This window comes from Neoarius graeffei, chromosome 5 (assembly GCF_027579695.1).
Source record: "Neoarius graeffei isolate fNeoGra1 chromosome 5, fNeoGra1.pri, whole genome shotgun sequence".
NCBI classification, from domain to species: Eukaryota; Metazoa; Chordata; class Actinopteri; order Siluriformes; family Ariidae; genus Neoarius; species Neoarius graeffei.
This window is the reverse complement of record NC_083573.1, coordinates 64339792-64356422: the sequence shown is the minus strand read 5'-3', so window position 1 is coordinate 64356422 and position 16631 is coordinate 64339792. Positions and strand designations below refer to the sequence as shown.

The window sequence follows — 16631 nt, the reverse complement described above, 5'->3', positions numbered from 1 at the left end:
ATCAACGTTTGGTGTTTTTTAAGGTTGAAAGACAAAAAATGAGCAACACTCAGAGCAGGATGAAGCAGTGAATTAATTACCCGTCGTCTCATCGCCTAAAGCCAAGCCGGCTCTACTGGGCCAACTGGTTGGGTGTCTTGTCATTTCGGGAGGTCAGATACGTCTCTTCTGCTCTCAAATTATGCAGCATGGAGACTGTCCGTTTACTTTGGCAGCATTGTACAGACACGACTGTTTCCTCTTTCTCTCTTGCTCTCCCATGGTCTGTTTGAGATGGAATTACTCACACCCACACTCCCACTGTTTGGCATGGAGTTACTCACTCTGCCTCGAACACTCTCCAGAGACCCCTTTCCTCTCCACATACTGTATAACCTACTGAGAGACATCAGGCTGTTCAAATTATTAGATGTAATAAAATACATAAGTATAGTACAGTCCACGTTGTACAGGATTTATAAGCAGGCTCTGGGGAGCTGTCGTTTTATTTTCTCAGTGACATCATAACAGTGTTTATGATATGTGTCACACTCAAACGCGAGTATAACTGTTAGTAATAAGAGTTATTGGTTCAATTCAGCCAATTCAATTGAATATTCAAACATTATCATTGGACGCTGCATCAATTTCATTTCTTACGGTGCTGAGATTGTCTGGCTCGAGGGCAGACTTGCACATAAGTGATTCCTCATTGCTCACAGAGCAGAAAAAAAAATCATTGCATATAACTTGTCGTGAAATATATGCAAACGTGAAGACTTTATACCAAAAAAAAAAAGTGGTAAAGCGGTCGATAAAAAGTCTATGGTTGTGTATCATTTGGCACTCTGAGTCGAAAAAGAGGTGACAGGCTTCTGGAGCTCCTGCAGCGCACAGTAAAGTTCACCTGGCACTCAGGTGATGAGTCACAGCTCTTCGGGCTCTGGCCTTGTCATCGGATGCCAGCACTGCTCAGACTCCCTGCAGAGAATGAGAGGGCGGCGTGTCTATCGTCATGGCAGCCATGGCGCGAGGCTGACTCACACATGGTGCTGCATGGAGGTAAAGTGTGTAGGGGGAGAAGGGGATGTTGTCGAAAATAGCTGTGCTGTTGGGTTCATTTTTATCTGCAGTCAAGTGTGTGTGTGTGTGTGTGTGTGTGTATGCGCACCACAGAAACTCTTTGTACTCTCCATGTAGTTATATTCTCTTTGGAAGGCATCAGTGTTGCTGTTTTATGTTCATATCCACCATGTTAAGCTTCATACCCTGAAGAAGAGAGAGAGAGAGAGAGAAGAATGGACAGAGCAGCAGCAGGAACACTACAGTATGAGAGCGCCACACTTTGACAATACGATCCTTGCAGGCTTATGTAATCCTGCTACCTGCATGCATCCCTTCAAGCAGACGACCAGCACAGTGAGTATTATATAACCACACTAGTCTCCCCTCAGAGGCCTGCTGCACTTGCGCAATGTACACTAAAGGGATAGGGAGTGAGAGAAGAGAGAGAGAGAAACCAAGATTGTACTGCAGGCTGCTGTGACAAACATATTCAAATAATGCTGCAGAGGCAGAAGGAACAATAAGGCAGATAATGTTGCCCTAAAAAACGTTCTCTCTCTCTGAGAATATCCATAAATGAATTAACCTAATATGCACTCATTTTAGTATAAAAGCAAAATCAACAATGTGTATTTTAGCCCTCATACACTTTACACCAGATCTGGTTCTTATCAGACTTTTTAATTCAATAAATACCGCTAATATACACGGTTCCTGAGTCTCATCTACAATAAATGTCACACCATAACTACATTTTCATTAACAATGTGATCCTGGGACTGTGGTACTTTAATAAGCTATAAATCTCATCTCATTATCTCTAGCCGCTTTATCCTGTTCTACAGGGTCGCAGGCAAGCTGGAGCCTATCCCAGCTGACTACGGGCGAAAGGCGGGGTACACCCTGGACAAGTCGCCAGGTCATCACAGGGCTGACACATAGACACAGACAACCATTCACACTCACATTCACACCTACGCTCAATTTAGAGTCACCAGTTAACCTAACCTGCATGTCTTTGGACTGTGGGGGAAACCGGAGCACCCGGAGGAAACCCACGCGGACACAGAAAGGCCCTCGCCGGCAACGGGGCTCGAACCCGGACCTTCGTGCTGTGAGGCGACAGTGCTAACCACTACACCACCGTGCCACCCCAAGCTATAAATGTTCCTGCTTATATTAGAAGAGTATATACAGTATCTGTGTACAGTACCAGTCAAAAGGTTGGACACACCTACTCATTCATAGGTTTTTCTGTATTTTGACAATTTTCTACGTTGTAGAATAATACTGAAGACATCAAAACTATGAAATAATTCCATATACGTGTTGTGGAAGAGTATTAATGAGCATAACTGTGACTGTTGGTTGGTGGAACGGTGTGTCTGTGTTTTGTGTATGGACTGGGTTTTCAAGTCAATTTTATAAACCTGTAGTTGCAGACAGAATTTTACATACATGGAATGTTATCATGGCGGCACGGTGGTGTAGTGGTTAGCGCTGTCTCCTCACAGCAAGAAGGTCCGGGTTCGAGCCCCGTGGCCGACGAGGGCCTTTCTGTGCAGAGTTTGCATGTTCTCCCCGTGTCCGCGTGGGTTTCCCCCACAGTCCAAAGACATGCAGGTTAGGTTAACTGGTGACTCTAAATTGACCGTAGGTGTGAATGTGAGTGTGAATGGTTGTCTGTGTCTATGTGTCAGCCCTGTGATGACCTGGCGACTTGTCCAGGGTGTACCCCGCCTTTCGCCCATAGGTAGCTGGGATAGGCTCCAGCTTGCCTGCGACCCTGTAGAACAGGATAAAGCGGCTAGAGATAATGGATGGATGTTCCAGGTGTTATTTGATTAAAACAAATTAACAAAATATATTTCATATTTTAGATTCTTCAACGTAACCACTGTTTACTTTGAATGCTTTGCACACTACTGGCATTATCTTAACCAGCTTCGTGAGGTAGTCACCTAGAATGCTTTTACATTAACAGGTAAAAGTTAATTAGTGCAAGTTCTTGCCTCTTAATGTGTTTGAGATTAAACAGTAAATAGCCCTATTCCACAACTGTAGTAATCCATATTATATCAAGAACCACTCAACTAAGTAAAGAGAAACGACATCCATCATTACTTTAAGATATGAAGTGTCAAAAGAAAAAAATAAACCCAGTATTTTATAAGGCGTGTCCAAACTTTCCAGTGATACTACCGTATATGCTTCTTACTGAACCCTGCTGAACTACTCCCATCCCTCAGGTTCAGGATAATCAGACTGCTCCAACCTTACAAACCCACTGGCATGCAGGCTCTATGTCCTAAAGAAACTAATAGTGTGGTAATGTCGGGTAGATGTTCTCAGTGCACATGTGCCAGCAGTGCCCAAACTTGATTAGCTGTGCTCCATACTGCACTGTAATCCAATGTGCCTGGGTCTTACACTTAGAATGCAATTACACCTCTGACAAGTACGCTCCGTCATTTCACAATTAGGGCATGGTTTGTGCAGTCCTTCTCAAAATGAATATTTTCGATGAAAACCTACCATGGCAGGATAAATGAGCTGGTTTGGCAAGTTTGGATTAAGAACAAAGAGAATTACTGAGTGCAAAAGAAGGTCAGTACAAAGCACATTCATCATAAGTCGTGTTTGTTCGCCAGCTTGATGATTATTTCCGCCTTATGATAAAAGAGAAAGCTCTGTAATTGTTCCAGGTTAATATTAATGACGTGGCTTAAATGGATGTGAATGCTTATGTAAAATAGTTACCGCATGTAATTTCTGCAATCATGACAAATTTCCTGTTCACCCACCAGCGACTCGGTATAGAAGCTTCATATGGATATCATTTCATGAAAGAGCCTCTTGAATTTAGCATCAGGTAACCACAAATGACGCATATTTGCATAATTTAAAAAAAATGGTACATGCAGAAGAATTATTTACAGGATACACATTATGACTTCTCTGATATCCCTGACTGCGAAATGAAAAGTTCCATTCAATATTAGAGGAGGAGAGCGTATCCTTGCATAACCCTGTTTCTCATATAAACAAGTGGTCACTGTAAGTAAATTTAAACAAGAGAAAGGTGGCAGATTCTTAGTTTTAAGACAAGTGCAGAGACATGTTCAAGACAGTGTTATTTTTAAACGTCTTTATGTAGGCAACGTGAGACAAAGTAATTTGAGATGCATCACCTAGTCAAAAAAAAAAAAAAAAAGCCTCACAGATTCACCAGCCTTGAGATGTACAGTTTCACATGCTGTCTTCCCTAAAACACCGCACTCGTATAAAGGATTTTAATGAGCATTTGGTAACCCAATTTGTAAGGATGATGAAAAGCAGATATTAGTGCGGCTCATGGAATACTAGTGATTAATAACGTGTTAGACTGATCAAGTGGAATTTGGCCGAGTTATTCTCCCCAAGCCCTTCTACCAGACAGCGTGGTGTTGATTTTGGCAAACACTAATACATGTCCAACAGCTGCAATAGTCTTTGACCTCATCTGATCTTTTTTGTAGTCAGTGCCAAAAACCATTGGTTTTGCTGTGTTGTCTGAGTTTTGGTTTATTGGGATGAAGCCCAGCATAGGTTTGAGCTTCCAGGAAGTATAAACCCGTGAGTACAAGAAAATGAGGATAAGGGCCAAATGTAATGAATATGCCAGGGTAACTTTATTCTTCACCTGAGTATTTGGGGCAGATTTTTTTTTTTTATTTTCTCTTCTAATCCAGACAAAAATGGAGTGTTCAACAACTTGGCAGTAGTGAACTGCTGACTCCTCATTATTGATTTTTCATATACTGGATACCGTGTTAGACAAATGCTCATAATGACATGACTCTTTATTTCCTTCTCTAATTTTAGGAACTCATTTGTATTTTTTTTTGGAGATAATGATCAACATCACCAGCTAGCATGATTCTCGCTTTCACACCGTCTCCTACTTTCGTTACTCTCGAGAAATGAAAAAGCCTTAAAAATTACACATGCTAAACAGTCTGCTGAAAAGAACAAATTAACTTTCAACATGTAAATTGAAATACGTTCATCACATAGCACATGAATAGCAACACTGAACACAGTAAATGTAATAATGGTGCCGTGCTCTTGGCTATGATTGAGGTTTTGATCAGATCCAGTTGGTGTTCATCAATCCTGGTCCTGGAGTACCAGCCCCTTGCACCTTGACATTTTCCCTCCTTTAACTCACCCAATCCAACTTAATTTAGGCTTATTAATTAGCTGATAGAGTTACATTTGAAGCAGGGAAAACACCAAAACACGCACAGCGATGGTACGTCCAGGGCTGGACTGAGAAACTAACTGCTCACATTGCTTTGAAAAGAACAAAGTGGTAAAACAAAGTACTCATCACATTACACACTACTGTGTTGTTTCCAAAACCAGAGGGAAGGACTGTACCATTTCACCACATGCTGGGGGAAAAAAAAAAAAGAACTACCTGCAAACATGGACGCTATACTACTGTGTGATAAAATAAGCAACAATAATTTGTTCAATTGTATTTTAAATGCACACTTTCAAACTGCTCAGGTTAAAGCGTCGACTACGTTGACTATCCTGTGTGTTTAAGCCACCTATAACAAGTCCAGTTCCAAGCCTGCAGAATTTACCAAACAATTATATTTTGTCTCGCTGCTTTGAAATGGAACCATTCCTAAAATTTATATGCCTGTTTTTCTTAGCCACTCATTTCAACTGTGCATCACGTCAAAACACCTCAGAAGCGTTAGAGCAGTAATTGCTTGTAAATGAAAAATGGTTTTATGTTCAGTGGGGCCCAAAGTGAGGTCCTGAGACCTGAAACGGATGAAGTCTAGCAGCTTAAAATCACAAAAATGCGTTTAAAAAGAGCAAACAGGAAAAACGATGAAAAAAAAAATGGTTTGCACATGGAGAACCCATTGTACATACCAGTTTTTTGGGGGGAGAAACACCAACCTTAGTTCATCCTTGATCATCAAGATCAATGTAAAGCGTATTTGCTCATTGACTTGACACTAGGCATTTGAACGATGCCTTCTCTACATGCATAATCACAGCATCTTGGATATTACCTTCTAAACAGATATGAGAAGTACCTCAGTTCCACCTAGTGGACACACACACACCTCATCTCTCCAAATAGATGTTACGTAACATACCTGCGCCATATCAGAGAGAGAGAACAGACAAAACACATTCATTAGCTGTATCATTTTTATTGAAGTATTTAGGAATTGCCACATGCAGGTCAAACTACAATAAATCTCCATGTTTGAACAAATGTGCAATGCCAGACCTGCTCCTTTTGGATGGTATAAATCAAGCAAGGCACTTGTGTCTTCAGGTCTGGGTCCAGGCCTGAACGTTGTTGATAAGCCAGGTTATCAGTGAAGGCACTTTTAGTGTTTCGACACCACCGAAAACCTTGCAGGTAGGTCGCTTCTAAATCAATACAATGAGTGCACTAGAATGCTTGAGTTTATTAGCTACTCTGGGCAAAATATACCAGACGCGTTTACATGTTTATTTATTAACATTAAAATCTTGCCACTGTGACCATGAGGACAGTTCTAAATGCAAGCAATACATCTCACCGTTTACAATAGTCACGTCAAGAAAATACACCTAGAACTCTTTGAAGTTAAATGGAGTTCAGTGGATAATCCACCGATTCACGACAAGAAACTCTCATTTCACTGGACAATAGGATTCAAAACTGACAATATTTAAAACTAAAAATTGCCATCACTTATAACCATCAACATGTACTTGAATGAAAAACAGTGTACATACAGTGCAAAATGTGTTAAAATAGAAAGGACTTTCCGTACATAAAAGTAATGAAATGTTCACATAAAATCTCCCCCATCCATTTCACAATGTCAAAAGCAGGAAGAAATTAATTAAAAAAAAAAAAAAAAAAAAGGAAAAAAAAAAAAGTGACTCTCCATGCATTAACTGATCAGTAAATCGATGCATAGTACGAAGCTTTTGAGAGTAAAAGATCAGAGCGTCTCGTTTAGTTGCCTTCGACAATGTAACCATGGATTCAAAAATAAAACGTTTTAGTGCATGCATAGTTTTACATAGTTAACTATTGGAAAATGTTAAACTATAGCACTACAGTTCACTCCAAACATGGCCTCGTCAGCACTCACTGATATAACAAAGTACAGTTGCATGACACTGTACAACAGTTTGGTGTTTGCACATTTGATTATCTGTCCAAGATCTAGTGCAACACGGTGAAAAAGCACCACCATATTTGCAATACAGATCAGTGTTGAATATTACAGTTCTGAGTAAGTGTGATGCAGCATGGCTTGCAATAGTGTAGGGTGTGCTTATCTCTCCCACACACGGTCTCCATGGGGCTCCAGTAAGGGCCGGAAATAAACAACCCCTTCTGACAGCCCCACGGCCATCAGCACAGTCGGTATCACATGCTCACATCCATGCTGAAATTGCTTGAGGACAAAGTGCCTGACTAATGTGAAATATTTAACCCTGACAGAGAAATGATAGCCCCCAGTAAAATACTGTATTCACTTTAGGTAGAGAAGGTTTGCAGCAGCAGTAAACGTGCAGATTAATATTCGTGGCGAGATCAGTAAAGTAAACGGACTGTTGAACGGTCCCGCACCATCACCTTTTGTCTCAGGAGGGTGTTTATGTCGTCCCTTTAAGAATACAAGTATATAAAGTTATGAAGATAAATTCGCACCAGTAAAGAGACTTCATGAAATGCACCTACGGTCATAATGAAATCTGACGCAGGAGTAGATTTGTTGGAACAGAAACATACGAATAACACACACTTCAACCATTTATCCTATAATACACTATGTTGACAGCTAGAACTCTAACATTATGAAGAGAAGTAGCACCATGCCACTCTCATGTACTGTACATGCGCACACATCCCCATGTAAGGAAGAAATATTGCTCAGCTGAAATCCCGGTTGGGGAGGACGATTGGGGCCAGAAGGGTCCAAAGGTAGAGAGCCAATCCCAACCAGCTGGAGGAGATCTTCACCCACACTGCAGGCATGCTGCTCTGCATGGCCTGGGTGGTAGTGTCAGGCCTACAAGAAGAAAAAATGATGAATATGCATGGGCGCCATATGACATTTGAACTTGGGTACTTATACATGCGGCAACTTTACTGCAGTCCAGCTGCCTTGAGTTATGGCTAAGACGAGAAAGGGGGGGAACGACCCTCCCAGGTCCGATACCTCTCATCAGCTATTTCCAGCTCAACAAAGCGATTTGATTTCTTAGTTCCTTCACGATTACTAATTTCCTGGAAAGCAGACATTTTATCTTGACTCACTAACTGGCACAGGTTCGCTCCAATTCACACCTCAAAACTTCAACACTCACTTTCTCACTGCCAAACCTGGTCCGGGCCAAATCTCACCAAACGGATTACACTTTTATTTTTAAGTGATGCTTCAATCCATGGCAGCATTGTGAGATGTACAACTGTAAAAGTGTGACTGTCCTGCTGCATTAAAAAACCCACACTATACGTAAATGCTCTCACCAGTGTTGCAGTTGAGTCACTAAGGCTACATCCACACGACAACGAGATTATTTAAAAAAAAAAAATCAATCACATCCACATGGGCAACGGATCAGTAAAATATCAGGTACGTATGGCAACGCAACGCTTGCTGAAAACGATGCAATACACATGCCACACCTCTACGTGCGCTGTAAGACGGTCCCATCGGAGACACCAGAACAATAGAAGAAGTAGACGCATGCGCATAAACCCCTTCTTCCCGGCGTGAAGCACTCAGGAACAAACACACAACAACAAGATGGCGGCTGCGACTACGCGAGGAAATCGTGCCTTCTGTGTGTACAAATTAGTTTTATTAGTGTGCATAGTTTTATATAACTTAATTTTCTTATTGTGTGTGAACATTTTGAAAAGCATTTTTATATAATTTATATAACTTTTTATATTGTGTGTGAACATTTTGAAAAGCAGTCTTATCCAATAAAAAAAAAAAAAAGAAATTCAAGAAATGGTTCAGTTACTTGTTTATTTAAAAGAAAAGCTGTGTACAAAAGTGAATGCAATGCAGTGAGTGGTTCATACAAAAACAGCGAGAGTGCGGCTTGTTCTAGTCATGTGGTTGTGACGTCATCGTAAACAATTCCGTTCTACTCATCCAGACGACTTTGCAACGGCGCCGTTGCCAGATTTTTCCACTCTGGAACCCATTCTCGTTTTGGGGCACCCAAAACGCCGGTGCCGTGTGGACGCCAGGCCGAAACGATAAACAATTTTATCAGATTCACCTGAATCTGTTGCCGTGTGGACAACCTCTCAACCTCGAGTCCAGTCCTGAGTCCCCAGTGTTCAAGTACGAGTTATTAAAGAAAATTTCAAGTCGAGTCCGACACAAATGACACACGCACACTCAAACACATTGATAGCTTTGAGTAGTGTGAAGATGCATGTCCCATACCATAGCCTACAATAAAGTCACCAAAAAATAATAGATGTCTATCAGGAATATTTAGGAAAAGGCTGGTTGCACTAATGTTAAGCATCCATGTCAAAAATGTAACTCACAAACAGAACACTAAAATGTGCTTTACTGTAACAAATGCAGTTCAAAAACAACCATGTTACACAAACATGATGCATCTCAAAAGCGAAAGCTTTGATTCGGACACCATGGAACTACATGGCAGGGAACTTGGATTTGTTTTGCTGTGCTGCTAGCACTTGTGTGCATTTCAAAATGTTACACAAGCATTTTTCATCTAGTGAAAGTGCACACTCTTGCACAAAATTAGTATAAAAATTAGATATAAATATCGTTTGCCAAATTATTATGGTACGTTACAAAAAAAAAAAAAAAGAAAAAATCTGAGTCCTCATCTCAAATTTACGAGTCCGAATGCAGTTAATGCATGAGTCCGAGTAATCAGTGCTCAAGTCCAAGTCAAGTCACGAGTCCTTAAAATTAGGGCACGAGTCAGACTCAAGTCTGAGTCCTGGACTCGAATACCACAAGCCTGGTTCTCACTTGTGAAAATGAGCATAAATTAGTAGAGGACCTGGGTTAGATATGTATGCACATAATTTAGGAGAGGATAATTCGACTGTTATAGGCTAATTTCAACCCAAGGAACAACTTGAAAATCGCTATCCGGGCAAACAGGCCAAAAATTACCAATCCAAGATGGCTGCCGGTAGCCATATTGAAAATATAAATTTTTGAACCACTCACCACAGATGCATGTGTAATACCTCATTTTATGGGTTTTTGGGTATGGGGAATCCATTAATGGCATTTCCATGATTGAAGGAAAAGGGAACAAGCTATAGTCAAGGGCTTTTTTTATTTAAAATAAATATATAAAAACACCCCAAACCCACACACCAAAAATTGGCCAAAATTGCAGTTTTCACAGAAAACATGAGAAAAACAAAATAACCCTTCCTCAAACATGAAATCATGGAATAGGGAGACCTATGCACATAATTTAGGAGTATAAAAAAAAATAAAAATAAAAAAGCAAGCATTTGATTAATATAAAGAAATTGTATCTTCAAAATCATACCATTATGATAAATGGAATGCTAACTTAGTGAAAAATACAAAAAAAACCAACAACATTACTTTAGTAGGCAGCAATATCTTGAGAGCCTAGATGTTTAACAGCCAACAATACAACTTTTAACATCACATTATTACTGTTTTTGCCCGTAGTCAGCTGGGATAGGCTCCAGCTTGCCTGTGTCCCTGTAGAACAGGATAAAGCGGCTACAGATAATGAGATGAGATTATTACTGTTTTTGTATCACATAAACCAGGGTCAGGAACATGAAGAGTAACACAATAATACCGTAATACCGGCAGCCATCTTGAATCAATCATTTTCAGGCTGTTCACCCCAGTGTGAGATTTTGGCACACATCCCAAGTTATTCCTTGGGGTCAAATTAGCCTATAACAGTTTAGTTATTCTCTCCTAAATTATGTGCATACATGCCTAAGCCAGGTCCTAGACTAAATCTGCATGCGCACACACCACTAATTTTTTCTATACTCAGGAAACTTTATTTAGAATTGCGTGGGCTGGAGCTGCACAGCAAAACTTGTACAGTAAAACTCATCACTGCAACACAGTGAACAAAGAGCTTATTCTGGTTCTCCATACCACTGTCTTATAACAATTTTACGTGAACTGGTTATACTTACAGCTAGCTCATTTGTTACTAACTCCTGTCCCAAAGTCAATACTTTGTTTACTTTTAATGCTCTAATGGTGCATTTATTCTTTCTCCCAAAACCTGCCATCATCAAATATGTAAAAGCTAAGTTCAGCCAATTTGGAGTATGACAAATTTCGCCAGATATGCCACCAAATTAAGCAATTCAAGAAGAATTAACAGGTGCTGAAGTTTATAAAAGAGCTTCTTAAGGTCAAAATACAAAAAGGTATGCAAAAGAGGATTGAGAAAAAACCTTAAGAGATTCACCGAGTAATAAGCAGCAGGGCAAGCTTCACTGCAACCAAATCAGCCATAATTTTAAGATTTTGATCTTTAGAGTAAAATCTAAATAAAGGGGTCGTATTTTCATGGTTTCAGGTCCGAGTGTTGGTGAAAGAGTCACAATGAAGACACACCCTAGGAACTGTAGCCTTGTTGTTTCAGCTCCAAATCAGATGTCCAAGGGTTCCACTCACTGACCTTTGGTTTCATCAGTGCAAAGATGACTAATCAGGTCATATGACTTAAGTTTAAGGACACCATACAATCACACAGATATAGAAAACGCCAGGGGATTTCCCCACCATTCAGTCATTGCTCCTCGGATATTCTCAAGAATACAATTTAATTTCCTGCTTCTAGACATTACAGAAGGGAAGTCAGCTTCAAGTCCTAGTCCAATACAATACTGTTCAATAGACCCACTTACTTGTACCAGTTGGTGAGGGTCATCATGATGTAGAGTGAGGCCAGGAAGAGGTGAAAATGAAAGAACGAGTAACTATAGGTGACGCCGTCCTCCTCATTATCCACCACTCGCCGAAGGCCGTCCTCCCCCACCGGTCCCTCCGCGTCTGAGCCGCGACCCTCCTCGGTTTGCATCAGCTTGTTCACCTGAGCATTACTGGACGAGCGGATACTGTGCACAGACAGGAGGAGTGTTTGGTCAGGAAAATGTTGACAGCAGCACTCAAGCATCTCTAAGGCCGAATCCCATTTCACCCCTTGGACCAACCCCTTGGCCCTTCCCCTCCATTTTGCGCGTTCACGTGAAGGGGTAGGGGTATCCCAATCCCAGTTAACGCGGAGGGGTAGGGGAAGGGGGAGGGCTTCTGTACCCCTCCAAACGGAGATTTTCCTGGAGCAGACTCCGAACGAAGGGGTTTGAGTGATTTCCCACAATGCCATGCGGATTTCAGCGAGATTTCATGCGGATTTCATAAAGATGGCGGTTCCCGCGGCGAAAGATTGTCATAAATGTATTTTCTCCATTATTTACGTGTTTTAAGTTGTTATCCAGAGGAAACACGCCGCTTGATTCGCTTTCGAGCTGAGAATGAGCAGCGATTTCTGAAATCCAAGCTGCTGCTAAAAAGCTTTGGGAGTGAGTATTGTTTTCGGTTGCTTTACTGCGTACGTTTTGTTCTGTTATTCTCGCTTTTATTGTTTACATGAGTGTTCTGACACCTCATTCTGTCGGATGTGGTGCACGAAGCGCCAAAGATCTCCCATTCAGTGGTGTTAGTTAACAAATCACACCCTGCCAGCAGAGATTTCTGGCTCTGACTGTAGCGGCTGGTCGCAGCCAATGACGCATTTGGTTGCGTTTTGCTAACGTAAACGCTGACGGAGGTACGCGATGACGTATGCGATCGTTGAAGGGCTATCCCAATACGTAAGGGTTGAATTTCAAGCCCTATCCCTTGTAGCTCAGTTTCAAGGGGAAGGGCCAAGGGGAAGGCGGAGGGGAAGGGGTAGAAATTAGAATTGGGATTGGGCCTTACTTTACACCAAATCAGGGGTCGCTGTGGACTAAGGGCCTCTGCATGCTCTTGCGACAAGGCTTTCGCAGATAGCTTTTCGCAGACAGTTGTAATTTATCGTTGAGCGGGGAGTAATAGGCGTGCGCGATGTTATTCACCGCCACAACGCAAGGGGGCGCGAAGTCGCTAGGAGTAGTTGGTGGGTGTGGTTAGTGGAGTGTTTATCCTCCGGTTACTTATAATGACTAGAACTGGAGTCGTATAGATGTACGTACTTCCTCACTTCCTCAATCAACCGCTCTTCGTGCTGCTCCATCTTCGCTCGTGTTTTTAAAAATGGCGGTCGTGAAAACAAACCAAACTGGGAAAGTAGGGAAGCGGAAGTGCGTGTACAGCGGATGTAGAGTGGACCAATCAGAGCCCTCTTGTCTGCGATGGTCACAATTTTTGGGAGGTGCGCGCAGAGCGTCTGCGAAGGTGGGGGGGCTTTGCAGACGCCATCTGCGAGGACTGGATTGTCAGCATAAATTGGCCTTAACTGATTTACTGACTAATACATATGCTATGGGAATATGGGAAGCTTTCAACTAGTCAGGGAAGTCTAACAAACAGCAAGACAGGCAGTAAAGAAAGTAAGCTAAATGTAAAATGTTAGTCTGAAAATATTTCAGACTGGATAAATAAATTCTACAGTCACATGTACTGTAGTCTGTAAGACTATGTGAGAAGTATATTTATTTTTCACCTTTACTTCAATGGAATGTTATCACTTCCAGATCACTTTGAAGGGGAGGGTGGGTGCACTTTGTTATCCTTAAGACTTTAGTCAGCTCTTAAGCTATTTTGGTACATCACTACAGTGACGTGGCCGCTATCAAAGTGTCTAAGGAACATTACAGTAGCGGTTTCCCGTTGCCTTCTACTGGATTATTATAGACTCAACCATTCACACTCTCACCTACGGTCAATTTAGAGTCACCAGTTAACCTAACCTGCATGTCTTTGGACTGTGGGGGAAACCGGAGCACCCGGAGGAAACCCACGCGGACACGGGGAGAACATGCAAACTCCACACCGAAAGGCCCCTGCTGACCGCTGGGCTTGAACCCAGAACCTTCTTGCTGTGAGGCAACAGCGCTAACCACTACACCACCGTGCCGCCCCATAAGCTATAGGCAACTGAAATAAAGCTGGTTATTGAGCAATAAGGAGGGCTCTGCTGATAGACTTAAGTTTCCACACTGCATGCTCTCAGTTACAGTGTTTTCAGCTGAGCCTCCAGTGTATCCACACGAGTGCCTTCTTAAAATTAGGACATCCTTAAATAGCGCAACAATACACAGATTTATTATTTTGCATGTTTTTAATCGCACTATTTATTCTGGTCATTAAGCTGGAAATGTAATTTGTTTATGGCTGTTAATTGAAACGTGCTTAGCTGCACTGCCTGCTCTTTATTCATATTTCACTGCACTAACAATAACTTCAAATAAAAGGACACAAAAATTCCAAGTTTCCAAGTCAGTTGCTTTTACTTTGGAGATGCTGATTAGACGGCCATTTTTTTTTTTTTTTAATTAATGCTTGACTCCAAAAATTAAATTTTTTTTGCATCCTCTGTAACAAACACTGGGAGGCAGGTTAGATCCATATTAACTGGGTGCGAGAGGTGACTCCTCTCTCAGCATCTGATAGAAACACAGATTTTAACGTTTTCTTATTCGACATATCTTGTCTTAGAACTTGCGAAACATCTAGAAACATTTGTGAAACGTAGTCAACCAAAGCCACAGCTTTACCAAAGCATTGTAATGTTCTCAGGAAAGAGTCATCCCTCCATAGAATCAAGAGAAAACGTGACACTAATGCAGAACGAGACGACATGGTCATCACTATCTCCCGCCACAAGCATTTTATGAAGACCTCTTAACACTTACGCCCTTATAAGCCTGTTGCTTTAATATTTACTTATGATGTTGTAAGTGCTATGACACCTTCATAAAACGCTACCCAGCTTTTTTCAGTAGTACGAGCACGCAAAGTTTCATTGATGTAGCTCATGTAGTTTCTGAGAAAACTTGTCCAGACTGAAACAGATGGACGGACAGAAGGACAGACCCCATTCCTATATCCCACTTCGTGGTGGGGGATAATTATCGTATTTGTTCACGTTATTTGACTTGCATGTTATACCTGGCATAAAAAGTGCAAAAGAGGAAAATGACTAGCCCCACTATGCCCTGGGCGTCCCACCACTGCACGATGCCCGGGGCACTGGTTGGTGTGGGCTGTGTAGTGCTTATGTTCACACTGGACACCAGGCTCAGCAGGCTGGGGTTACACTCGCGATCTAAGAGAAATTCACACAAACGCCAAAATCAAGAGAAGGCATAGAAATATGCAGGTTATGCTGTATTACATGAAGAGGAAAAATGCATAATACTACTACATTAGGTGATCATGGTCATATGATACAACATGGTGTGGCAAATCATGATCACTTTTTTTTTTTTTAATTGAGTATATTCTACAACCAAGTATCCTGAATGAATTGGGTGGGAGGGAGGGAGGTGGGTGGGTAGGTAGGAAGGAAAATATAGGAGAGAGAGAGAGGCTGGGCAAGAAATTGTACAAACCATTAATAGATGATACACACTTGTTAGGATTGTCCTGATTAAAAAAAAAAAAAGAACTCTGGATATAACAGCTTTCTGCAATGCTTCTTTCTCTTCTCAACTGAAAAGCCATTTAATTAATACCCATTTAACCATTTTTTTGGTTTCTTTCTTATGAACAATTAAAAAAAAAAAAAGGCATCTGAAGCTTTGGTCTCATTCCAAAATTCATATTCACGATGTCTGCTTACTACACAAGGTATACATAAAAGGCATTATAAACCAAAACACAGTAGTAACAATGGAAACTGGAAAAGCGCTACGAAAACTTCCTACAGGTAGTTTCTGAACCAGCCCTACAATAAGCAGTGTATAGTACATGCATTATTCCGGTCACTGTAATAAGGCTATATAGAAGTTCATAAAATTGCTCCTCCCATATATTCAATGTGTACAGTACTGAGCAAAATAGTCTTCGGCACATGTAAAGAAATGCTGTAACTCAAAAAATGCATTCACAAACAAACAAGGAAACTGAAGATTTTCTACATTAAAAAAAAAAAAAAAAAGAGCGACCCCCCCCCAAAAAAATCCCCCACTAAAAATTAATCCGTAGTCTCGGGTGCACTTATGGGACTATTGGCAGGTAAGCTCTTATAAGCATTTTGGAAACCCTGCCACAGTTTATGGGAGATTTGGACTGTTGCACTTGCTTGTTTTCTATTTATTTTTGTTTCTCTCCCACCCCCAAATAATTCCTGACAGCCTTCATTATGTTTTTGTCTGAAAAGTGGTCCATTTTGTAATCTGTTACTTTTGTTACTGACATACTGGGGGGTGGGGGTGGGGGGTGTAACATTTAATTTTTGTTGGAAAAGAAACCGTTGAAATAAATGTAAAAATTGTCGCAAAAATGCAGAAGTCATAACAAAAAAAACACCCAAGAGAAAATTAATGTGAA

The 16631-nt window shown here is 41.2% G+C and overlaps 1 protein-coding gene across 2 annotated transcripts in view; it reads right to left on the bottom strand.

The window, feature by feature from the left end:
- Positions 1 to 6250: 6250 nt before the first annotated feature.
- serinc2l (serine incorporator 2, like) overlaps positions 6251 to 16631 on the bottom strand; it is a 39908-nt gene continuing 29527 nt past the window's right edge. For both annotated transcript variants that reach the window (XM_060922219.1, XM_060922220.1), the window contains exons 8-10: positions 15249 to 15405; positions 12002 to 12211; positions 6251 to 8135 (exon numbers count right to left, since the gene is read on the bottom strand). In XM_060922219.1, the coding sequence (XP_060778202.1) occupies positions 7997 to 8135; positions 12002 to 12211; positions 15249 to 15405 (506 nt within the window). In that variant the 3' untranslated portion in view covers positions 6251 to 7996. The remainder of the gene's footprint in view (positions 8136 to 12001; positions 12212 to 15248; positions 15406 to 16631) is intronic.